The sequence below is a fragment of the Hippocampus bargibanti genome, linkage group LG17 (genome assembly GCF_051943395.1).
Source record: "Hippocampus bargibanti isolate YZ-2025 linkage group LG17, ASM5194339v1, whole genome shotgun sequence".
NCBI classification, from domain to species: Eukaryota; Metazoa; Chordata; class Actinopteri; order Syngnathiformes; family Syngnathidae; genus Hippocampus; species Hippocampus bargibanti.
In genome coordinates this window covers 4,971,435-4,998,242 of record NC_142750.1, presented here as the reverse complement: position 1 = coordinate 4,998,242, position 26,808 = coordinate 4,971,435, and the positions used below count along the sequence as shown (strand labels likewise).

General features: G+C 41.1%; 1 protein-coding gene across 1 annotated transcript; it reads left to right on the top strand.

Moving 5' to 3' along the window:
* The first annotated feature begins 234 nt into the window (after positions 1 to 234).
* On the top strand, positions 235 to 26,695 carry LOC148885352 (LIM and SH3 domain protein 1-like). The gene is made up of 7 exons (XM_089018755.1): positions 235 to 595; positions 9,394 to 9,488; positions 13,688 to 13,772; positions 16,332 to 16,439; positions 21,397 to 21,499; positions 21,580 to 21,743; positions 22,966 to 26,695. Exons 1-7 carry the CDS (start codon positions 527 to 529, stop codon positions 23,137 to 23,139), a joined length of 798 nt encoding a protein of 265 aa, XP_088874881.1. The 5' UTR covers positions 235 to 526; the 3' UTR covers positions 23,140 to 26,695.
* The last annotated feature ends 113 nt before the right edge of the window (positions 26,696 to 26,808 follow it).

Here is a 26,808-nt window from a genome sequence, read left to right as displayed (position 1 = left end):
ACTGCATTTGATTTCAATTCTCCCATTGGACACCCAACGCAACCTGAGTGATCCAATCGTAACACACAGATTGTGACACAGGAGTCTAAAACACAAGAATATGCAATCAAAGTCGTCAAAGTCCGTGATGTCACGTGTTCTCTTTCAAATGTGACGATATTTAACGAATGTTTTTTTAAATCGGAGGAATGCCTCCCACGCTTCTGGGAACGGGAGCGAGCGTGTCGGTTCGGGAGGGGTCGCAGGGGAAGGAAGAGGAGGCGTCGGGGGCGCGCCTTTCGCATCGGCTGCTGCTTCTCGCACCCAGTGTGGGCTACTGACAGCCAGCTGTGCGGCTACACACGACGACGACAAGAACAGCTGCGAAACCGCTGCCCTCAAACATTTAACGCTCTACTCCCCCAGTGCGCGTTTGGAAGACGAATAAATCTCAAAGAGAGTGAAGAGACGAAGAGGAAGACAGAAGAGGGCTCGTTTCGTCGTCGGTTCGCCTGCTAGCTTTGCTAAAGACGAGCATTCCTCCAACATGAATCCGCTGTGTAGCAAATGTAATCTCGTCGTCTACCCCACGGAAAAAATCAATTGTCTGGACAAGGTAAGCAAACAAATTATTTTAATGGTCACTTTTGTGTTAATAGATAATGTTCATTCGCTCCATTTCGGCTTGTTTGTTTTTTTTTTTGCTGTAAAAGGGAGACACCTTTCGATTTTTTTGTGAATGAAACGAGTAGTCAGAACGCTGAAGGGGACACAGGTATGGCTAGCATGGCGAGCTAACGGCTATCCATGGTCACATTCCGACGTTTGAGGTTTTAATTTCGAACATGGATGCCAAAATAAGATTTAATAATATTGTCCTCTTGTTTTTAAACCTGTTCGGTATCGTAAAGTGGGTACAGCACGGGAGCACGAGCCTGCCTGAGGCCTGCACCTTGATAGCGACGATGAAAAACGTGACGTCATTACATTAAACGCCAAATTCCACGCCCACTTCTAGTTTAGGGCAATTGTATTCTTTATTTGTCCCTGTTTGCTCTCAAGTTGTTCTTTTCTGCCATGGTCTGGCGTTTTAGGGATCCATTGTGGGACGTGTCGCACTCCATCCCCTCCCTAATCCCATAGACGATTATCTTGTCGAGATTCATTTTCAATCCCATACAGGAGTGTTAATCTCACACCTAGGTGGTAAAATCTCATCAATTGTGAAATCTAGTCGTGTATCAGTGTGAGAGGAAGAAATAGCCAATGTTTATGTGTTGTACTTTTGTAGAAGGGCACTGATTTTTGCAGATTTTTCCTTTCCTGATAAAACATCTGCACTTTTTGGGGGGGAAACAACAAGCAAGCTTGGTTCTAGGCAGGCTTTGCAATTTCATACTAACTGATTGATTTATTACTTTATTAAATCATTTGTGTTTACACACAGACATGGAAAAATGAAAAGATACTATCTATAATTTGACGTGGTAATTATTATCAAAAAAATTGTGAGACAAATATGTTTCTTTTTAACTCATTCACTGCCTGACAATATGCAAAAAAATGTGTCCGCTCCAGTGCCATTGTTTTTGTCATTTTCACTAAAATTGCAGGACCCACAGAATATTGAGCTTTAGGACTATGTAAACATTCAATGCAGCATGAGAAACTTTAGGCTTAGACTCTCCTCTTTCATCAGAAAAAAATGTTAATTCCTAAGTCACATGGGTCTGGAGTTGTCTGAAATTGGGGCGGCTATACTAAAGGCAAATGCTGCCCTCTCGTGGGAAGGAAGAAAACGACAGAGGTCTGACCAACACATTATCGGCACCGGGATAAATTCGGGAATGGCAGTGAATAAGTTAAATTGTAGTTTAAAATATTCAAAGGGAGTAGGAGGTAGAAAACAAATGATATTGTCCTCACCGTGTTTTCTATATATTCTTACTCATGTTGCCTCTCCATAAAAACCATGCCACCATTGTTCAAAAATCTAAATGCTCACATGCATTTTTCTGCCTTTTTAAAATATATCCATTCAAATGTCATTTCCCGTTCCTGGCTCCCTAAACCAAAAGTGATTTAAATTGAAATTCTCTTTCAATGATCTTGTCAATCATATTTCCCTCTGTGGTACCAGTATAAGGAATAAGAACCACTGCAAACTGGAGTCATGGAGGTTCTTACATATTGTAGATTGTTATATTTTGTTTTTCTAGAAGGGTGTTGAAGTTGTGGCGCCACACAAGCCAGAGCTTGCATGCTGCAACTCCAGCTGTGGGTGTGGTCTGCTTCTTGCAACAGAGCTGGAGGATTTGTCTAATGGACATCTGAATTGTTGTTGAAAATCAATCCCTCTCAATGGCCACTTTGTTGACATGGGCACTAGCTCCATTAACATAAGCCATACGTGCCTTTTTACACCCAGTTCTAATTGTATTCTTCCCTTTGTCAGACATGTTTTAAGTGGTATTTGACTACCGAGCGTATTTTACAAAGATTCCACAGAATATAGCTATATTTCACATTGTAAGAATCTCTGAATATTCAGGAAGTCTTGTTTTCGAGTTGAAGACGATGCCTGACGTGATGTCACGTCTGGAACGCCCCTGACCGAGAAAGCGACACAATGCATTTTGGGTACTTTGTTTGGTCTGAAAACTTCGTGTTGATCCGTGTTGATGGCGAAATTAGAAGGAAAACACTTAAATGCGATGGTGAATCGTTGTGTGTTGCACCAATTCTACTACAGTAAAGTCTCGTTATATTGATATCGGATATATCGATAGTCCCGGTTATATCGATACTATTTCTATGCACGCACGGAGAAAATTACATGCAAACAGGGTCGGATATATTGATAGTCCCGGTTATATCGATATTTTTTCGGACTCCCTTGAATATCGATATAACGAGACTTTACTGTATTTGATACTTGATGACACAAATTCCCATCTTTCCATGCCATCTTGTGCATTTTCTGGGATGCTACATTGGAGTCCTGACGGCTCGAAATGACTTCTTTAATCGATTGCAAACTTTCTTCTTCAGAACTATTTGAATCATATTCATAACTGGATGAGTAACAAGAAAGCATCTTCTCTGAATCTGAAGCCATTGTTTTGATTCTAGAGCAAGGCAAGACGTCCTGGCGTGACATCACGAACAAGGGGGGGGGGGGGGGGACCTTCTCGCAATCTCCGAGGTCATTTTGAAGTAGTTTTGGGACACTTTAACTCATTTTTATTTTTATTTGACTACAACTGTCAGCCTGCGTGTTTTGGTTATTTTAGATGCTATTAAACGTTTTTCTGATGTCAGTTAGGAAACAAAAAAATGGTGTCGGTTGTCCTTTAAGGGTCAGCATCGGTGACTGGTTGAGTTGCTGCTTTGTTGCTATTTTCGGCCACCGAAAAAAAACAACCTTTACCTGAAATCCTCCTTTCTTGCATCGATGCTGCGGTGCCCACAAAGGCTCACTTGTGTGACAGCTGCATTCCTGTCTAGCACAAGCAGAGCTGCCCGAGGCATGCATACCAAAAGACAGGAACTCTTCCCTTCCTTTGCCTTGCTGTTAGCACTCAGTAAAATATAAGGCTTGTGTTTGTGTCTGAGGCGGGATTTTGATGGTAAAATAACAGCAGCGAGCGGTTTTCTCTGTTGCGGAACGTCAAGGCCTGCAAAGCCTCCTCTGCTGGCTTAAAAAAAATCTGAATCACGGACTGATGTTAATTATATTTTGTTTGTAATTTTATTATTTCCCAAAACATGACTCCTTGTTATGAGGTCAGCAGAAATGAGCTCATGCTATCCGCTCTAGTTAGCAATGTTAGCATAGACCAGGGGTGTCCATACTTTTTGCAAACGGGGCCAGATTTGGTGTGTTTCAAAATGTAGGAGGGCCAACCCCTCCATATTTCCACGTCATTCCTATTTATAGAGAACTGTGACAGGAGGAACTGTCGCTTTGAACCAACTTTTATTTTCCAGATTGTCGCAACAATTTAAGAATATTTAGCAGCCCATGATTGTCACCTGAGACGATGTATGATCCCACTTCCTCATCGCAAAACCAGGAAGCGGCTCACTGCAAGACGTGTAAAAATGTGTCTGGTCCAGTGCCAGGGTTTTTGTCATTGTCACTTGAATTCCAGGACCCACAGAATATTGAGTTTAGGACTACATAAACATTCAATACAGTGTTAGAAACGTTAGACGCTCTTCTTTCATCAGGAAAAAAAGTTAATTCCTAAATTATATGGGTGTGGACTTATGAGCTTGAAATGAGGGTGACTGCCCAAAATATAATGCAATACATACATATTGGTTTATATAACACATCTAGCTCGCTATCTATTCACTATCTAGCTGGCTGGCTATCTAGCTAGGTACCTGTCGGCTATCGACTAATAATCATAATACATTTTATTTCAAGCGCCTTTCAAAGCTCTCAAGGACACGATTGGTTAGCTAGCTAACTTTCTATCTCAGTTACTTCCGGGTTGAGGGAACACTGGTGCGTCTGGCTGCTCGCCCGCAGAAAAACTGATCCTGTGAATGTAAAGTGACCTTGAGAGTTTTGAAAGGCACTTATAAATGAAATGTATTATTATTATTACTTTAACAAAGCGCTAACATGGAAAAAGGTGAAATGCTGCCCCCTTGTGGAAAAGAAACATTACCACAGTACCAGAGGCAAAACAAAACCCAAACGAATTCCGGAATGGCGCTCTACGTTATATCTTCAATTCTTGAATACATTCGTAAATGGCAGTGAATCAGTTAATTAAATCATCTGAAGTATGATGTGCGTGCTAAGCACATTTATGCGATTTGCCTAAATAGGTTTTAAAAAGTCTTACATTTTTCAGGCCGTAATAGTCATGCATTTTGGTTTTGACATAAAAGTATTAAATCTGGACTCACTTAATCTTTCAGAAACTCCACCCAAAATAATAAAAAAAAAATCCACTTTAGAGTCACTCAAGGTTTGTTATGGTGGGGTCGCACCCTCTGTTGTCCACTGTGTGTGTGCTTTTTTTTTTTTTTTCTCTGTGAGCTTGACCGAGCATGTTTGCTCATGAGTGGACACATATAACCCACATTCTTTGTAACACGCATGTAATTTCAATTCCTACATACGCGTATGCCCTTGAGCCGTGAAGATGCAGGCCGACATTTTTTTAATGGCTGTTTCTAGGGCTCCATCTCCGCAGTGTCCTCATTTTTCCTCCTCACTGCCAGGTCACGTCTGCCGTAAAAGAAAAAAAAAATCCTGACACGGTTGCGTTTTCGTTACTAATGATCAACTAAGCTGTGCTACAAAATGGCAGCCACCTCTGAGTAAACACTTGTTTTGCTTCTTTTTTTTCCGAAACAAACGTACACAATGATGATGCTGCGTAATGTACGCATTAGTCTCTTTGCTTTTATCGTTGTGCTTAGAACAATATAAGCTGAAACCCATTTCTCACCGCCGGTGAAGTGTGACATTTTTATGCCTGTCTGTGCGGCGAGGGACGTCAAATAGGTTTAAACCCATTTTGTATTTATGTCAAAGCTAATATATTACATTGATTCTTGGTTTATGTGTACTTTGAATTGAAACCGGATTAGGGCCATTTTTCTAGAGCACCCAAGATGTGAGAAGGGACACAGGCGCAAATTGAGAAAAGGCATGTGGTATATAGTGCTGTTTCGGGAACACGCTTGCTAATAGATGAGTGCGTTTGAATTAGATTACACTTTATTACTCTCGCAGTGGAAACATTGACATTTCACAGCAGCACGGTGATGAAAGTAATAGGAAAGGAAAGGATTAAGTCGAAAAACAAAATACACAGGACCTGCCGTAAAGGCAGCCACTCTCGCGGTGCCATCTTGGAGTCAAAACAAAATAACAAATAATGTGACACAACAACAACACAGTCATTCAATTTTAAGCACTTTATGCACCCTCTTTGTTGTATGAAGCATTTCTAGATGGAAGAGGAGAGGACCAAAGCGTCCTTTTCAACAGTGGATCAGGGACGTCATGGGGAAATGTGCACTTCACCTAAAAACGAAACGTTAAAAGCAAACACAAAGCACTAGCATCCATTGACGAAAATAGATTGTCTCATAGCTCCTTTCCCACATAAATCCGCTTCAATTCCAAGCCGCGACAGTTCCACATAAGCATCAACACACCCCTTGGTGTGTTGAAATATTTATCCTTGTGGCCATTGCAAAAACAAAAATACAACAGGCGCTAGCTAGATGGAAGATAACTCGTCGATGCAAGTTCAGGTTGTACTTGAGTGAACGTAAACATTTCGCGCTATGTATATGCACCTTGCTGTCTATGTGGCAAGAGGAAGTAAATGAACAGTGGGTGACATCAAAAACAGCTTCTTTCCACGAGCCGTTAACTCTTTAAAGTGACTCTTTGAATTTTTTTGATGATAGTAGTGCAGCGTGTTCTACCGGAGACACATTTCTTGTGTGTTCTACATACTTGGCAATAAAGATGATACGGATTCTGATCAGGTGGAAGAAGTTTTGTCTCTGTGGAATGTGCATCAGCAGGTTTTTGCGTGGCACTGAACAAATAATTAACAACCGAGTGGTACAACCAAAGGACTCTGTTTATTCTTGGCAAGATCCAAAGTTCAAGCTCAGTGAAAATTATGGCTTTTCTCTTGCTCTATTTCCTAGCGCAGATCTATAAATGTAAGACCATTTCGGGCAGCGTGGCGGTTTAGGGGTTAGCACATATGCATTACTTTGAAGAGTTTCTCGTTTGGAATATCAGTTCCCTTTTCAGTTTATCCCTCCACATAGTACACAAAGGAAATTGCCTTAACAATATAAACGCATAATACAATGCAGAATCTGAAGGTGAATGCCCAAAAGGGCAGCGTGTTTGGCTGACATTTTCAAGGGAGAAAAAAAAAAACACATTAGCCACTCAAAAATATTTAAGGTCAAATATCTACAGGTTCAACAACCAACCCAGGATGTAGTCTGCGGTTGCATTTTTGTAATTGAAATTGCATTGGGCTGCAATTGTAAATAATCTTAGTTGCTCTGTGTCCTTTCAACTATAATTGAAGTAGTTAAACTAAAATTCATATTTTACTTAAAACCCAGGAAAATTCTTACTTCTCATTACACAGATGACAAAAAAAATGGTTTGAACGCATTTGCGGCAGCAGGAAGCGCAAGAAATTGAAACTTCCTGTACATCCAAAACGTCTTTGCTGTCCACTACAGATGCTCCCCAACTTTTCTGAACGGTCGTTTGTAAGGTGAATTTGTTCGTAAGTTGCTTCAGTGCTATATTTTGTATATGATATATGTTTAAGGGCTTACATAAATATGTTTAAGGTTTATTTAAATTTGTAGAAGTACCCTGTATTGGTTTGTACTGAAAAATAAACATTTAATAAAATATATGTACATGTACAACTGGAGAGAATACTACATATGTTGCTACAAAAATGTTCATATGTACTGTTGGTCATAATTCGAATGTTCGTAAGTAGGGCAGCGTACATGATGAAGAATTTAATTTGGACCTTGTGTCCTCCATGTCACCCATCCTGATGGCTCTGAAGCATTTCTTACTTTGTGGGGAGGTAATGGCCAAAAGGGTCCGCCATTCCTTCTCTTTCGCCCTCCTTGTAGTTATCCTCCACCCTTCCTTCAATTGACAATAACCATAATGACGATAACCCCTTCCCGGCCTTCTTTCTCCTTTCTTGTTCGACCCTCCCTTCCCCTTGCTCCCCCCCTCTGTCAAACCATCCCCCCGCCACTACAGGCTGAAGAGCGGAATTCAGTACCAGGGGGGAAAAGGATGGAGAGAGTTGATTTAGTTGTTGAGCGCTTGGGACGGGATTCTGGCCTCAACCCATAAAGGCCTGTCAAGAGGGAAATGAATGACTGCGGGGTGCCCAAAAAGTGGTTTCTGGATTTCACAATGTCACACCAAACATGAAAAAGCCACCCAAATCCATTTTTCACATACTTTGGTCAGGAAAAAAAAGTATATAAACGCATCTGACTTTATTGCAACTGTTGTCAAAGTCGAATCAAGTCGGTGTTTTAGTAGAATTCAAACATGGCGACCAAGTGGACATAAACTGTCTGCACCATACACGCTAGCGATGTCACAAAAAAAATGTTGGATTGGATTAGCCTTTATTAGTCTCGCAGTGGAGAAATTTACATTTCACTGCAGCAATGTGAGGAAAGGAAATGAAGAAGTAGAAAAACTAAATACAGGAGCTGCTGTAAAAAGGCAGCCACTCTCGTGGTGCCATTTTTACGTCAAAACAACCACTGGCATCTTTAGCCTACGACAGTCGCAATATACAAACTACAGCTGTCACCAACGGCTCCAAATCAACCAAGCATACATGAGACAAAAATTTCAGTCATATTTTTACCACATATCCAATAAAATGACATTTTCTATTCACTTTTCTGCAGAAAAAACGTGAACATCGATAGCTATCATAGTTTGTTTGCTTGATTGCGTTTATTGAGATGGAAAGTAATAAAGGTAACTTTTGAAACACTTTATATTGACATTCCCCTGTTGTTTATGCTCCATTAATCCTGTCACGGCCGCCATTTTGATATGAATTTGTCGCTGTCACGGCCTCCATTTTGATATGAATTTGTAGCTGTCACGGCCGCCATTTTGATATGAATTTGTAGCATTCACGGCCGCCATTTTGATATGAATTTGTAGCTGTCACGGCCGCCATTTTGATATGAATTTGTAGGTGTCACGCTCACCATTTTGTTATGATTTTGTAGCTGTCACGCCCGCCATTTTGATATGATTTTGTAGCTGCCACAGCCGTCATTTTGATATGAATTCGTAGCTGTTACGGCCGCCATTTTGATATGATTTTGTAGCTTTCACGCCTGCCATTTTGATATGATTTTGTAGCTGTCACAGCCGTCATTTTGATATGAATTCATATCTGTTACGGCCGTCATTTTGATATGCATTTTTAGCTGTCACAGCCGCCATTTTGATATGAATTTGTAGCTGTTACGGCCACCATTTTGATAAGAATTTTTAGGACAGCTCAAGTGTGGTGGAAGAATTTAGTTAGCGGCGACCTGGCAGACACTTAGGTGTTCACAATCCGACTAATCGGAGTGGTGTGTCAAGTTCAGAAGGATAAAAACACTTATGAGGCACATTTTTATGTTGCTTTTAGACTAGCCAACCCTGCCCTATGGCTATAAACAGCCACCATACAATTTTCTTGAAAATAGGTTGACATTTTCCATTCTTTCTTTTGTCTCTCTAACCAGACTCTAGGCTCCTGAGCTTTGCCTACAATCAGCCTTTTGCAGCTTGCTTGGAAATGTTCCCTGATTTATTGACTTTTTTTGTGTGTCTCCTGACAGTACTGGCATTCAAGATGCTTCCGCTGCGAGACCTGCAATATGTCTCTAAACATGAAGAATTACAAAGGTTTTGCGAAGATACCATACTGCAACGCGTAAGTTGTCTTCAATCTGAAATACTTTTGTGTTTTGTGCATGGTGTGACCCAATTTAGCCCCTTCCCCCTATCAAACCCTCCATGATCGAAAAAGTCCAGTAATACGCGATGTGGGAAAGTGCCTCCCTCCCCAAGTGGAAAGAATGGTTGAACTTGTTGGGTTGGGGCGGGTCAACAAAGGAAATTCTTAAAATTCCTCTCAAGTGACACAGGAGGATATGGTGCTAACTAGCTTGTTTCCTCATGCTGCAACACACTAAATCCCCCACGTGGAATCTGCGGAATCTCTCCTCAGAATGATGTTCTTCTTCTTTCCATTTAACTCAATCGCTGCCGACTTTATTAGTGAATGGAAAAGTGTTGATGTGGAGCACCATTCCTGAATTTGTTCGGGTTTTGTATTTTCATGCTTGGGTGACGATAAAGCACTGACTATGGCCTCTAATATTTTTTTCTTTTCCACAAGGGGGCAGAATTTCCCTTTTTTTCCATGTTAGCGCTTTGTTCTAGCTTGAGCTGTTGAAGCGCCATATAAATCAACATGTATTTCAAGCTCAGATAACATCATACCATATAACTTAAGAATTAACTCTTTCTGACGAAAGAAGAGTCTGTTTTTCTTAACACTGCATTGTTGTCCTAAAACTCAATATTGTGGATCTTGCAATTTTAGTTAAAATGACAAACCCTGCCACTGCAGTGGATACATTTTTGCACATCGTCTGGCAGTGAATGAGTTAATATCGTCTATCACATGCAAAAGCCACACCAGTGAAAGTCCTTTGGCAAAACCAAGCCGAGTGAAATTAGAATGCAGACATGTATGATGACAATATGTCACACACACACACACACACACACACACACACACACACACACACACACACACACACACACACACACACACACACACACACACACACACACACACACACACACACACACACACACACACACTAAACAAATTAATCAAATTACAGGGTGGAGGCGATGTGCACGAAATTGCAGGGTGGAGCAAAAACACATGCAAACATACATGCAGATAGAATGAGATGTAACAAAACAAACAAAAGGTGATTGTTTTCGTAGTCCCCCCTGGCTGTGCGTTTGTCGTAAAACAGCGGTGAAAATCAGTCGTGCCCTAGCACAATGTCGGCGTCTATGCTCAGGGACTCGTGTCTGGCCTGCATTTTGCACAGGCGCTGCACAGATGTTGCTAATGGCGCTAACAATGACGCTGTTCACGTCTGCTGGTGTGCTTCATCCATATACACACACACAGGAGCAACACAGTGGTCGTCTATGTGCTTGAATGGATTTCGCTTTACGACCGTTCCGAGTTCCGACTAACGGAACTCGGTCGTAAGTCGGATGGTACCTGTGTGTGTATATATATATTTTTTAAGGGGGAATTCAATCAACACAGCGTTCTGATTGATTTTGTGGAATAAGAAGTGAAGCAGTTAAATCAAATCACTTTTATCAATCTCTGATTTGCTCCCCAAGGAAGTTTCATGTCATTTCTGTCAACCGCAGGTGGCAAAAAGGCCACCGCCAAAGATGGACAAAGACATGTGAATTATACTGCTCAACTTTATTCCACACGTGTAATATTAGTCACAATACTTTTTGGGGTTGACTTCCTGTTTTTAAGTTTATTGTTTGGCTTTTTGCCAGGGTTTTTGTCATTTTCTCAAATAGCAGGACCCACAAAATATTGAGTTTTTAGGACTACATAAACATTCAATTCAGCATAAGAAACCTTGGACTCTCTTCTTTAATCAGACACAAAAGTTAATTACTAAGTTATATGGGTCTAGAGTTACCTAAGCTTGAAATGGGGGTGACTGTACAAAATACAATACATATTGATTTATATAGTGCTTTAATAACAGCTGAAGTGGTAACAATGTGCCAACATGGACAAAAGGCAAATGCTGCCCCCTCGTGGAAGGGAATAAAATTGCCAGAGGTCTGACCAGCGCTTTATCGGACATAATAAATTCGGGAAAAGCAGCGAATGGGTTAAGATTGTTCATCTCCATCAATGCATCTGACTACATAGCTGTTTACAATTACAATTCAGTTCTGACTTGCCCCGCCTTGGGTTATTAACTTTTTTTTTCCCCAACAATATAGCTTTCTTGTATTAATATACCATCTGTCAATCAAACTGAAAATTCATACAGTAACACCTGTTGAGCACGGACATTTTTGTTGTTGTTGTTATCTGGCTTCTCCTTTTACATTTTCTTCCGCCCTCTTCCATTTGTTCTGTCTGGCACAAGCAGAAGCCAAAACCCTTCACGCCGTGTTTATTTGGCCACTTCCCATTTGTTTAAAACAGTCCGCTTGAGCATAAACATCATCTGGATCATCGAGCCTTCCGCTGAAGAATGATATCTTGTGTGCTCCTGCTCAAGTGGACATTTACCCCTCCCTATTGCCATTTTTGCATTCGCCATTAGTGCATGTGCCACCCAGTTAAATGGGAGTCATTATCGGGTTGCGCAATATGACTGACAGATGAGCGTCCCTGTGACTCACCCGTGCCATAACGTACGCATGGTTGAGTATACACACACACACACACACACACACACACACACACACACACACACACACACACACACACACACACACACACACACACACACACACACACACACACGCTCTTTTTCAGCGTCACGATGTGTGTGTGTAGCAGTTGACTGGCCCTTTTAGTATCAAGACAGTTGGCAAAGACACATCAGCGCTGATGGGATAAATCGTCAAGCGCCACCGGGCAAGGCAACAACACTTAGTCATACTGTTTAAACCCCACTTTTCAATGGCTGTGCTGATTCATGCGTGTGGCGCATACAGCGGAAACGTAAATAACCACGCTAAATGTATCTGTCAGACCAAATAGGGATAGCTTAGCTGCTATCAAACTAACTCATTCACTGCCATTCACGATTTTTTGGGGGGGGAATTGAAAATATGATGTAGAGCGCTATTCCCAAATTTGTTCGGGTTTTGTTTTTTTCATGCTTGGGTGCAGCATTTCCCTTTTTTCCATGTTAGCGCTTTGTTCCAGCTTCAGCTGTTGTTAAAGCGCTATATAACCAATGTACTATATTGTATTTTGGACAACCGCCCCCATTTCAAGCTCATATCACTCCATATAGTTTAGGAATTAACTATTTCTGATGAAAGAAGAGAGTCTAAGGTTTCTAACACTGTATTGAATGTCTATGTAGTCCTAAAACTCAATATTCGGTGTGTCCTGGACTTCAAGTGACAATGACAAAAACCCTGGCACTGGAGTGGACACATTTTTGCACGTCTGGCAGTGAATGAGTTAAAGTGATAATTATTTTTATAATTGTCAGCCCTTTGGATTAATGTGTTAAGCCTTCTTGTGCTAAGAGGAATTCTTTTAAACTCCAATGTCTCCTGGTCACACTACTATTCTCTATTTTAGACTTTTTTTCTGAAAAATGAAAAAAATGGCCGACGCAATCCTTCATCATAGCAGGATTACAGGGGATTTTCTTTTGAAGACGTGTTGTCAAGGAAGCCGTAAACAGGCGGCTTAAATGGGCTTTCCCGCCCCTGTCGCGGTCAGTGAGACTATATATTTCAGGTCGCCCCCGAAAACCCTGAGGCATTCGGGAAGTTGCAGTCATTCAATTCGCGTTTGCCATTTGAATGTAAGACTCTGCTGAGCTGCCATTTTTTTGCTTTGTTTTGGTGACCACAAAGCTACACTTGATTTAGCTTCAGCTACGATGGCGCCCTCAGTCTCCTTTTGGATAAAAGATCACGACAGGAGACATTGAGTGTTGTTTACTGTTAATAGCCCTGTCACATACTATTTCTTTCATTGCTCCTTTGGCCATGAATATGTTCCTGCATTCCCTGCATTTTTTTTCTTCTCCCCCAAAACACATGCTCAATGGCTCCCGTCAACAACACTGCAACCTTTCGGTTCCTATTACCCCCAAAACGCCCACAAAAGCCTCACTTCCTCCTTCTCTGGCTACCTTTGCTCCCCCGTGACGCCACATCGTGTGTTATGCACACACGAGTTGGGTCTTCGGAGGCTCCTAACTCAACTTGATGACCGCTGTGACTAACAAATGCCCTCTGCGTTTTTTGGGGGGAGGGGGGGGGGCGCCATTTTTGTTGAAAATATGTTTTTGCGTTTTGCAGACATTATCCCAAGACCAACTTCACCGCCGTGGCTGACACTCCAGAGAACCTCCGTCTCAAACAGCAGAGCAAGATGCAGAGCCAGGTAAAACCAAGTCACAATTCGAACTGTGGGGATCACCCAGTGGAAAACCACGCTTGAGTTAACCCTTAAAGGACAACCGACGCCTCCCGACAATTTGTGTGCATAATTTGTAAAATCACTTAAAATGACTTCTACTGAGCATGTTTTACAAAGATTCCACGGCATATAGCAATATTTTACATTTTAAGACTCGCGCTGAATGAAAAATACAACTCACTACAACTGAATCAGTTATTTATTCTTTCTGTGCGGCCTGGTACCAAATGAACGACGGACCAGTACCGGTACCACTTCCTTCTGCGAAACGGATTCTTGATGCGAAATAGCATATCAGAAACAGCCATATTTACATATCTTACATACGTCGATGAAAAGGTTCCTTCAGCCGTCATCTGTACTTCTATGAAGGTGTCAGATGTTTTGTTCCTCATCCGAAGAGCTTCGTCAGCGAACTAAAGTTGTGCTGTTAACTCCCGCCCTATATATATATATATATCCCTAATGGACAGATGTAGCAGTGCCAGAGGTCACCTCCGACACCTTCAAATAAGTACAGATGAGGGCTGAAGAAACATTTTCATCGATGGACCAATCCTGTATAACTGAGAGCTGACACAGCATCTTACTTCCGCTCATTTAAAACGAGAAATCATAGACTTTACCAGGTTGTGTGTTGTCATATAAAATGCCTCTAAAATTCTTACTCTCGCTTTAGCTAGCCGCTACACATCTCAAATCAAAAGGGTTTTGTGAGAGAAGTGATTTTGTTTTTTTTGAGTGTGTCAACAGGAAATATTAGGCTGGGGGTGGGGGTAGCGGGGGCGGAGTATTGGGGTGACGAGCACAATAGCTGACGGGCTTGAGTGACAGATGGTGTTTTCATTTATGTATCCTCATTCCAGTCCGTGCATGCCTACATGCATATCATGAACTATTCGCCTCGTTCGAAATTTGGAAAGCTCATACAGTCATCTGATAATTGTAGTTAACTCATTCACTGCCAACCTCTAAATTTATTCAGGTATTGAAAATTGCAGGGGTGCTGATAAAGCGCTGGTAAGACCTCTGGCTATGTTTTTCCCTTCCACGAGGGAGCAGCATTTTCCTTTTATCCATGTTAGTGCTTTGTTACAGCTTCAGCTGTTGTTAATGTGCTATATAAACCAATATGTATTACATTGTATTTTGTACAGCCGCCCCGATTTCAACCTCAAATAACTCCAGGCCCATATAATTTAGGAATTAACTATTTTTTTTCTGATGAAAAAAGAGTCAACATTTTCTTGGATTAAACAGTTTATTTGGGGATGCCCGTGTGCTTTGCCAGCATTGCTGTGGGAACCTGAGTGCTATGAAAGCGATCACACCTCATTATGAGACTTTGTTAGGGAGAAAAATAAAGTGGAGGAGGCTGGAGAGAGAGACAGAAAAAAAAGAGGAAGAAAGACAGCGGGGCATTGGTGTTGGGCGACAAGCATAAAGGGAAGGGAGGAGCCTGAGCTGAAAAGAGGAAATGTAACATCCACCAAGTGAAGACTAAAGAACCTCCGGGCGAGGGGGGAAATTCATACATATGCAATGAAATATGAATGAAGGCGGACAAAGAAGACAGTGGGAAAGGGGGTGTGGAAGGAAAGCAGCAATGTGATTGGAAGAGACCGAGAGCCACAAACATTTACCTAAAATTAATAAAGGATGACCAAAAAAAAACATGATTCTCATGTGTTACACTCGGTAAACATTGAGATTGCCATGCATCATGTAATTTAAAAAAACATGTCGTCTCTCCTTGTACCCATATATGGTTTCCACCTATGCCCCCTGCGGAAAAGGAAATGAGTCCCGCAGTTGCTGATTCGACTTCATGCTAACCATTTCAGACTAGGGATGAGAAGGTTTCTTCAGCCGTCATCTGTACAAATGTGAAGGTTTCGGACGTTTCGCCTCCTATCCAAGAGGCTTCGTCAGCGAACTAAAGTCTGACTAGTCGTATCGGCCCTATTTATGTATCCCTAATGTCCAGACATGGCGGCGCCGGACACAGCTATGATAGGTCCCTACTCTCAGGTTGGGGGAGCAGAGGACCCCTCCCTGTGGCCCCACTGATTGTTCCTACATATGTAGGAACAATCCCGAAGCTAGCTAAGATATAGTACCGTAATAATAAGAATACATGTCATTTACAAGCGCCCTTCAAAACATTCAAGGTCACTTCACAGTCACAGCACAAGTAAAATAGCTCGCTAGCAAGCTATATCGCTAATAGATAGCAAATAGATAGCTGAATGTATTATACCTCAGGGTGACAGAAATCTAGCTAGCTAGCTAGCTAGCCACCTAGATAGCTAATAAACACCAAATAGATACCAGCTAATTATCCATTGCAAAACCTCTCCTGTGACTAAAGTGACCTTGAGAGTTTTGAAAGGCGTTTATAAATAGTATTATTATACCTCTGGGCTGTTCAAAAATTTTACATTGTTAAAATAAAATATTTACTGTGACAAATGCAATATATTGTATTGTATTGTAATGATTCAGGGTTTTTTTTCTACTTAGGTTCTCTACAAGGAGGATTTTGAAAGGAATAAAGGGAAATCCTTCACCGTGGTCACAGACACGCCAGAGCTGCAAAGAATCAAGAAATCACAGGACCAAATCAGCAATGTAAGTGTCCAGGATTCCCAGGGTCACTTTTTGCGCCATATTAACATTTCTATAAAGTGAAAATAAGTCTTGTAAAATTGACACAACACAGAATGGTATTGTTGAACGCGAGGGTGGGCTGCCATGTGTATAAAATGGGGCCAAGGGGGTAGGGTAGAGGGGGAGTCCTCTATTCCCTGCCTCCAGTCTTCGGTTAAAGCCACGTGATTGGTCAAGAACGCAGCAGTGAGGGGAGGTGGTTTAAACTTTTAAGAGACAGGCAGACGCCAGTGAGAGTTTCAACTTTGATAGTTCAAAGGCAGAGTGTAGACTGCAAGGTTAAAATATCCTATCAATCAGGCTCCACAAATAACCCGCACTAGCCATATGTACACTTGATGCAAAAAGCTATCAACCCAGCTAAACTGAACACAGTTGATGAGGAACAAAGTAAAATTATTGCAGTACAGTTTATTTATTTAATTAGAATACCATAGCACATTTATTATACATAAAATAAGGTATATTTTGCGTATTGTTAAGGCTTAGAAAATTAGAAAGTAGAAAATTATGTATTATGGGGACCTGGGAACGGATTATTCTCATTTTAATGGTTTCCTATGGGAAATTATTTTTTGGGATACACACTTTTCGCCTTACACACTTTGTCTGGGAACCAATTGAGTTCGTAAGCCAAGGTATCACTGTATGTCATTCATTGAAGGTGCACCTTATAATGTGGTGCACTTTATGTATGGAAAAGGTTTTTAAACGCTACTTTCACTTATAAATATAGGATGAGTATGATAAACATTTTTTTTGGTGGGATGACCATTATTTACACATTTTAGTCTATTTGCATTGGGATTTGATCACTTAACTGTGAATCGTGAGGTTTCACTGTAGTAATTTTCCATCAGTAAGATTTTTTTCCCTGCGCAGTGCCCCGCATCAAGAGCCATTAATTGGCCCGCAAATAAGAGCAATGAAGTAGAAAGACTCGCTTGCGCGCACACACACACACACACACACACACACACACACACACACACACACACACACACACACACACACACACACACACACACACACACACACACACACACACACACACACACACACACACACACACACACACACACACACACACACACAACACCCCATTTCCGCCACAGACTATTCCCACGGGAATCTCACACATGCTCCCGACCTGTAATGACAGTCAAAAGCGGAGCCATGACTGCTAATGGCCAAGGCGAAAAGGTACATTACACATGGCACAAAAGCCACACAAGAGCCCGAGATTTGAGGCGCCACATCTGCTTGTAATCATTCCCAGCTTGTCCCGATGACAAACTCTGCCATCTTGTGTCTTCCATTGTCCTCCCTTCCCACTGTTGAGAAGCACGGGCCACTTCCTGTTAACTCATGAATTGATTCGGGAATTGAAAATATGACATAGAGCAGCATTCCTGAATTTGTTCGGGTTGTGTTTTTTTCTTGTTTGGGTAAATCGCTGGACATGGCCTCTGGCAATGTTTTTTTTTCCTTTCCACAAGGGGGCACCATTTTCTATGTTAGCGCTTCCATCCAGCTTCAGCTGTTGTTAAAGCGCTCTATAAACCAGTATAGTATATGGATTGCATTGTATTTTGGACAGCCACTGGCGCGTGTGGCTGCCGCTGCTCACCCACACAAAAACTTATCCTGTGACTGTAAAGTGACCTTGAAAGTTTTGAAAGGCGCTTATAAATAAATTGTATTGTTATAAAAAGTTATTTCCCAAGTTATATGGGGTTGGAGTTATCTGAGCTTGAAATCGGGGCAGCTGTACAAAATACAATTCATACATATTGATTTATATAACTTTATTGTATAACTCCAGACTCTTTCAACAGTAGCCAAAATAGAACTGTATAGTGCCACTTAGCAGTTTTTTTTGACGACGATACTAGTGCAGCGTGTTCTACCGGAAACAAATTCCTTGTGTGTTCTACATACTTGGCAATAAAGATGATTCTGATTCTGATTCTGATATAATTTAGGAATTAACGTTTTATTTTTCCCATCCACGAGGGGGCAGCATTTGCCTTTTTTTCCATGTTAGCGCTTTGTTACAGCTTCAGCTGTTGTTAAAATGCTCGATAAACCAATATAATAATAATATATTTTATTTATAAGCGCCTTTCAAAACTCTCAAAGGCACTTTACAATCACAGGATAGGTTTTTCTGTGGGTGAGCAGTGGCAGCCACACGCGCCAGCGTTCACTCAACCCGGAAGTAACTTAAATTGATAGGAATATATATGGATTGTACTGTATTTAGGATAGCCACCCTCATTTCAATCTCATATAACTCCAGACCCATATAATTTAGGAATTAACTCTTTATGTTTCCCTTCCACGAGGAGGCAGAATTTGCCTTTTGTCCATGAGACCGCTTCGTTACTAGGACTTAGTCTTGTTTACTAATGAAGGAAGAGCGTCTAAGGCAGGGGTGTCAGTCATTTTTTGCCGTGGGCCACATTGTAGTTATGGTCTCCTCTCGAGGGCCGTTATGAATTTGGGGAACCCATTAGAATGTTTAAATCCCTTCAAATATTACATATAGAGGACACAGCAAATTAATGAATAACTTGTTTTCAAATCTGAAGTCAACAATAATGACTTTTATTGTGGTTGACATCCAAAAATATGAAATTTTGGCTCAGATTTTAGCAATCATCATGGAATTTAGCAAGTTTGATTTGCTTTCGCGGGCCGAAAAAAATGATGTGGCGGGCCGGATTTGGCCCGCGGGTCTTGACTTTGACACCTGTGGTCTAAGGTTTCTTACGCTGCATTGAATTTTTATGTAGTCCTAAAACTCAATATTCTGTGGGTCCTGGAATTCGAATGACAATGACAAAAACCCTGGCATTGGAGTGGACACATTTTGCACGTCTGGCAGTGAATATATGTCATCTGGAGTCATCTGCTCCTAGCAAAAACAATTATAATCTACCTTTCGCGTACACCCGCACACGCAGGATTTAAGAACACTATACTCCCCGTCACTTGGGGGGGAGAAAATGGACTCCTCGCAGCCACCCCTCAAGCAACAGTGGACCCTTTTGATGGCGTCTGCGAGCCGGGTCATAAATCTTGACCCGGGGTTGCTGTGAGTCAGTCTGTTGACAGGCTTGTATTCATGAAAGGCACGTTTCATCAGTGAGATGTTTGTCTTTTTTTCAAATTGACCACAAAAAGAAGTCCGGGGGTGGACATTCTGCCCCTTTACACCCTGCGCTTCACTTCACCTGCTTGTGTGTTAGCGGTGGTTGCTAAGCGATGACACATGCCCCGGTTTCCTGTCAGGCGAGATGTCACATCCTGTCAGCGTCTGGAGGTCGGAGGTGTTATTGCACTCAGTGAAGATCTCCACACCTATTTCCCAATGCCTGCGTTTTGTAAACGGGAGCCCCCTTGTGGTTAGAAAGTGAATTTCATCATTGCTGCTCTTTGAATTTGAAATTTTCTATCAAAGAATGAACATCAACTGTATGAAAATATAAGAATGAAGTCCAAATTAAACACAAACAAATCACCAAAATGAGGAATGTAACCTATTTTACATTCATGTAAAATAGAACTTCTGCTGCAATAAATCATTTGAAGCTGTTAGCATTAATGAAACATGCTATTTTTCTTTCATAAAAACACATTTGGTTGTGGAATGCAGGCAGTTCTGGTTGTTCACAACTACTGATTTGCGAATTAGCAGTGGCGGGCTGCGGATTTCACCGCTAGGCCTTCAGTAGTGCTATGTCTGAATCTATCAAGACTGAAAAAAAGTGGTATGATTTACTACAAGTACACTCGAGAGTACCGTTAGCCAGGAGATAATTGATTGACCTTTCTTAATGATGTCCATTTTTTTCTTGAAAAGTCCGTCTTGAAAATGGCTTGAACAGGAAATCTCCAACCAAATCCATTTTTATCCTCCTTCAGCCATTGTTGGTTGACAACACCATTATTAAATCAACACAAAAATATATTTGCTTGTGCAGCTCGCTACCAATAGTGTGCTAACTCCGGCCAGTATGCTCTTAGCAAAGCTAGCTTTCTATCTGAGTTACTTCTGGGTTGAGTGAAGGCCTTGCTAGCTATCTGTTAGCTGTCTATTAGCTAGCTAGCTTTCTATCCGAGTTACTTCCCGTTTGAGTGCAGGCCTAGCTAGCTATATGTTAGCTATATTAGCTACTAGCTTTCCCTCCGAGTTACTTCGCTATCTATTAGCTGTCTCTTAGCAAGCTAACTTTGTATCTGAGTTACTTCCGGGTTGAGTGAAGGTATAGCTAGCTATCTGTTAGCTATCTATTAGCTAGCTAGCTTTCTATCAGAGTTACTTCTGGGTTGTGTGAACGCTGGCGCGTGTGGCTGCCACTGCTCACCCACAGAAAAACTTATCATGTGATTGTAAAGTGACCTTGAGAGTTTTGAAAGGCGCTTAGAAATGAAATAGATTATTATTATTCGCGGCAAGTGATACTATGATTGGCTAGTGACTAGCCAATCATGTGACTAGATGTTTCCAGCGCCTTCCAGCAGGCCTTGAGTTGCCAACACAAACTCTTGATTGATTAAAGCAACAGTTTTATCGACACTTATTTTATCCTTCAGGCCCTGCAGAACTGATCGTAAAGGCGTCCAGGTTGTTTCTGACCCTGGTAACAAATGATGGCTGAAATGTGATTGGTTAAATACGAAAACACATCTGGAAGCAGCGCAACAGGGGAAAAGTCATGAAAGGAATCTGAAAGACAATTTGGACTTATTTAATAAAAAATTCATGGACACAATATAATTAACATCAGTCTATAATTCAGATATTTTTTTAGGCCAGCAGAGAAGGCTTTGCTGGCCTTGACGGTCCGCCCCTGCGAATTAGAAACTGTTAACTAATTGTTCAATATTATTTTCCCCCCATTGTTTTTAGATCAAGTACCATGAGGAGTTTGAGAAGAGCAAGACTGCACACCTCCAGGATGACTTTGAGAAGAACAGGATTCACCAACAACATCCAGGCGACCCTCCTTCAGGTAGTCCTGCTACAAAACTTGTCGTCGTTCATCAAAATGTCTCTCGCGACCTTCTCACTTGACCATTTTGTGTTTATTAGCCGCAGGTTACCAGTCCTCGGCCGCATCTCGGGACTATCGTTATGACCCTACCCCTGGACCTGTGCATCCAGCGGACGCCGCACCCGCATCTCGGGACTATCACTATGACCCTACCCCTGAACCTGTCCGTCCGGCGGCCGCCGCACCCCCTCCAAGCGCCGGGGTATGTCTTCCGTCACCAATGGAGCCAATACACCAGGGGCGTCAAACTCATTTCACATGGTGGGCCGCATATGGCTTCGGTAGATGTCAAGTAAGCCGGACCATCAAAATAATACCATACATGCTATAAATAACCAAAATATCATCTCTTTCATTAGTTTTGATGAAAAGAAGCATTACGGAAGAACAGAAAAGAACATTAGGAACATGATGATATTTAATGAACATTCCTTTTACACAACATTTCGTTTCATGAACAAATGTGCAATTTACTTTCATCATTCACATATATATATGTGCAACTGATCCCAATGATTCTACAATGGCACAAAACTAACTATAAACTGGTATCGAAAAATATAGTCATGCACTTAAGGCCAACCGACGCCATTTTTTTGTTTCCTAACTGACATCAGAAAAACGTTTTATAGCATCTAAAATACCCAAAACACGCAGGCTGATATTTTTAGTCAAACGCAAAACACCAATAAAAATGAGTTAGTGTCCCAAAACTACTTCAAAATGACCCCGGAAACTGGCCAGTTTCAGAAGGTCCCGCCCCCTTGTTCGTGACGTCAGGCAGGACGTCTTGTCGTGCTCTAGAATCAAAACAATGGCTTTGGAGATTTGGATTTGGAGAAGATGCTTTCTTTTTACTCATCCAGTTATGTATTTGATTCAAATAGTTCTGATGAGGAAAGCATAAATGTTTGCAATCGATTAAAGGAGTCCTCCCATATCAATTTGAGTCGTCAACGACAGCAATGTGGCATCCCAGAAAATGCACAAGATGGCGCCCAAGCTCCGTTGGAAATGGGCTGATTTGTCTGCTGGGAATTTGTGTCAACTAGTATGAAATAGTAGTCTTGGTGCAACACACAACGATTCACCATCGGGTTATTAATGTGTTTCCTTCTAATTAAAAAAAAAATAATTACGGTGTTGAAACCGCGGTTGAAAAAAAAGACCTCGGTTGAAAAAAAAACACAGCTGTTTTCTTCTGCTGATCAAACAGCACCACTCTGCCTTCTAGTGGACAATCCTTGAATTGCACTTCGTTAAAAAATATGAATTCCATATCGTATGTGCATTTTTTTCCCCACGTTTTAAGTTATCCTGCTGGGCCTGATCAAACCTCATTGGGGGCCGTTTCCGGCCCGCGGGCTGTATGTTTGACACCCCATGCCATAAAGTGTCTGAACCGAGTGTTTCTGGTTCCGCAGAATCGATACCGGGCGTTGTACGACTACGCCGCCGCCGATGAGGACGAGGTTTCCTTCATCGACGGCGACGTGATCGTGGATGTGCAGCAGATCGACAAAGGTTGGATGTACGGCCGAGTGGAGCGCACCAACCAGCAAGGGATGCTGCCCGCCAACTACGTGGAGGCCATTTGAGAGGCTGAGAAAGAAGAGGTAGAGAGAAAATGGAGGTGAAAAGGAGTTTTTAAAAAAGTTAAAAAAAAAGTGCCAGTTCATCTTAAATGCCGCTTCTTTTGATTTTGCTTCCCCACTTTGTCGATCACATTCCCAGCTCGCTAACCTCAAGCCTTCTGTCTTAATTTTTTTCTCTCTCTGTGTTGATGTTTGTCTCTATGGATGTTGCTCATCACTTCCCGCCTTCCACCCCTTTTATCGCGTTACGGGAGTCAGCTCAACCCTGGCGATAGCACTTCACATTCCCTCCCCCCCCTTAGCGTATTATGATGCAAAATGAAAGAAAAAAAATAGGTGAAAAGGATTCTCTAAAACATTGATCACAGATGGGGTTTTAAATGTGTGTTTCCTCCGCAAGACTGGAAGATAAATTGAATCTCAGTTGCTGGAATACGTGTGCATACCTTTGATCTCTGAACTATCAGAACAAAATTTCAGTCTTAATATATTTATAGTCCTGATGTGACACGATGCATTTTGGGTAATTTTTTTTAACTGGAATCATGAGCTCCTGCTGTTGTCATTCCTTTTTTTTTGTTTGTTTTGATGATGGCTATACAGAAGAGGATTAGGGCCACTGAAAGAAAAAAAATGTATACGGTTAGCAAGATTCTGACTTTATTCTCAAAATACTGACTTTAAAAGTCTGAGTCTTCTGAGAATGAAGTTAGAATTCTCACTTTAAAGTCAGAATTCTGAAAATAGTCAGAATTCTGAGAATAAAGTCACAATTCTCACTTTAAAGCCAGAATTCACACTTTAGTCAAGATTCTGAGAATAAAGTCAGTATTCTCTCTTTAAAGTCAGAATTCTCACTTTAAAGAGAGAATTCTTTCTGACTTTATTCTCAGAATTCTGACTTTTTGTTTGCATCTGTTGCTGTTGCAATATCACAAAAAAGTCAGTATTCTCTCTTTAAAGTCAGAAAGAGAGAATTCTTTCTGACTTTATTCTCAGAATTCTGACTTTAAAGTGAGAATTCTGACTTTATTCTCAGAATTCTCACTTTAAAGTCAGAAAGAATTATCACTTTAAAGTGAGAGTTCTCACTTTAAAATCAGAATTCTGAGAATAAAGTCAGAATTATCACTTTAGAGTCAGAATTCCGAGAATAAAGTGAGAATTCTGAGAATAAATTCAGAATTCTGAGAATAAATTCAGAATTCTGAGTATAAAGTCAGAATTCTCACTTTAAAGTCAGAATTCTGAGAATAACGTGAGAATAGTGTCAACCATATTTTTTGTTATCTTCAGTGACCCTAATCCTCTTCCGTACGGGTAGACACAAAAAGGGATCGGGGCGACTTAAAATGGGGAACGTCTAACACACAAACAAAAAATGTGAAACACCTGACCTCCATTTCCCGTGATGCGAACCCCCCCCCCCCATCCCCTTTTCCTCCTTTTGCTCCAAAAATTGCAAACACAGCACAACTCTGTATTGTGACACCTTTTTAAAAAACGTTTTATTCCGACGCTACAACATTCCAATTTATTTTCCTGTGAGATGTGAATCGATGTCTTTGACTTACCAACCCACTTCTATCTCGTGCTTGTTCATTTTTTTGCCTTTTTTTGTTGCGATTGTAAAATGCTTATTTTGAACAGGAAAATTTGTCAATTGTATTAAATGAATAAACCAGCAACGCAATTTCTGAAGGTGGGGGAGTTTATATAAAATGTAAACAACTACAAAAAAAGAGGTAGCAGACGTTGGATGGGAGAACGGTGAGAGTGAGCGGAATGCTAACAGCTAATATCAACGGGGTACCCGAGAACTGACGGGAAGCGTGTGATTAGTTGGATTATAAATGACGACCATTCATCGCCGTGACCAATCGCCTGACGATGATGTGTGATTGATTTTTAGGGTTGCAGTTTTCAACGACACGGCTCGTTGACATTTATACAATTGTGTCATAATAGGTGAGTCGGGAATTTTACTACTACAGTGATACCTCGGTTTACGAACCCCTTAGCTTACGAACTTTTCAGTTTACAGACGTTAAATTCATGAAAATTTTACCTTGGCATATGAACTATTTTTTTTGGGATACACACAGAGCTGCCACAATGAGTGATGTGTCGTTCGCGAACGAGCCCATTCTCCTAAAAGCAAATGGCAGCCGGCTTGTTTTGGTCCTCTATTCCCCGCCCCCAGTTGTCGGTTAAATCCACGTGATTGGTCAAAACGCAGTAGTGAGGGGGAATTGCTTGCTCTAAGGGGTTAATTAACACTGTAGTTGAAATTGACTGATTAAAAAAATGCTGCGTTATAATTTCAATCGTGTAATTCATTGCCAAAACGCATTGATTTTCTCCCTTCGTTATTGTCAACTATTATCCTTGCTGTCATTGCCTTTTTATCGAGCATCTTCATCTTTATTAAGCTCATCGAATTGCTTCTTCTGTAACCACAAGGGGACACAAGCCGGTGTCTTATTGTGCCGGTCCCAAGCCCGGATAAATACAGAGGGTTGTGTCAGGAAGGGCATCCGATGTAAAAGCTTGGCCAAAACAAACATGCGGATCAAACCTGTGAAGATGGAGGACTGATTCGCTGGTTTCTGAAAGGAAAAGAAGAAAATAAGGTATATTTTGTGTAGTTTTAAGGCTTAGAAAATTACAAAGTAGAAAATTGTGTTTTATGGGCACCTGGGAACGGATTATTCTCATTTTAATGGTTTCCTATGGGAAATTATTTTTTGGGATACACACTTTTCGCCTTAAACACTCTGTCTGGGAGCCAATTAAGTTCGTAAGCCAAGGTATCACTGTATATTCCCCGGTATAGCCTTTGGTTGTTAGATCAAATCCATCAAGCTTTACGTAGCACTTTGAAAACTGTTATTCTGTGTATGTCATCTCTGAAAGTATTCTTCATCAAACACATTGTGATGAGGGCATGTTTTATAATATTGTCAGAGGGAATAATCGGATTTTGGGCGTTAACTATTTTTAGACATAAATTGTTGTTTGAGAGCGTAATTTTCTCCACGTTGTTAACAGTAATTTCACATAATTGTTGCCCTCAAATAGTGTTTTGTTTGATCTGTCTGTCATCTCTGAAACTACACCGTCAATCTCAAACAACACACTGGGACAATGATTAATTTACAATTACATTTTTCTTTTTTTGGGGGATGGGCTGGGGGGGGGGAGGGACTTCTTCTATTTCCCCTTCCAAATTATCCGTCCTCGCCTCAACCAAGCCTTCACCGTCTGTGCTTTTGTCCCGTCATTCCACGTTTCCCATTATTCCCGCTTACCGATATGTACGTACACCCCATATTAGGAATCCCGTCATTCCACAGGTGGAAATTTGCAGATCAACATCTCCATGTTTTATTTTTCAATATAATGTTATGATTTATTTTTAAGGAATTGAGAACCTATATGCATATTGATACAACGTACATGAAATTGTGGGATGTTAGGACATGTTATCATCTCCTGTCAGCACTTAAAACTGTACTTGAGGGTTCTGCAGATTGAATAAAAGTCATTTTTTCTCAGACTAGTTGTCACTTGACTTATCAACCGTTTGAAATTGCAGAAATGGGTTAGTATTGTTTTGATTGATTCAAGACGTTTTGAAAAATAGCGGAGTGTTTACTTTTCCATTTCATT

Bases quoted from the DNA above. Each gene is read 5' to 3' on its own strand.
- LOC148885352 (XM_089018755.1), top strand. From the start codon at position 527: ATGAATCCGCTGTGTAGCAAATGTAATCTCGTCGTCTACCCCACGGAA. The intron at 16,440-21,396 runs GTAAGTGTCCAG...CATTGTTTTTAG, and splicing joins CACAGGACCAAATCAGCAAT to ATCAAGTACCATGAGGAGTT. The intron at 21,500-21,579 runs GTAGTCCTGCTA...TGTGTTTATTAG, and splicing joins TCCAGGCGACCCTCCTTCAG to CCGCAGGTTACCAGTCCTCG.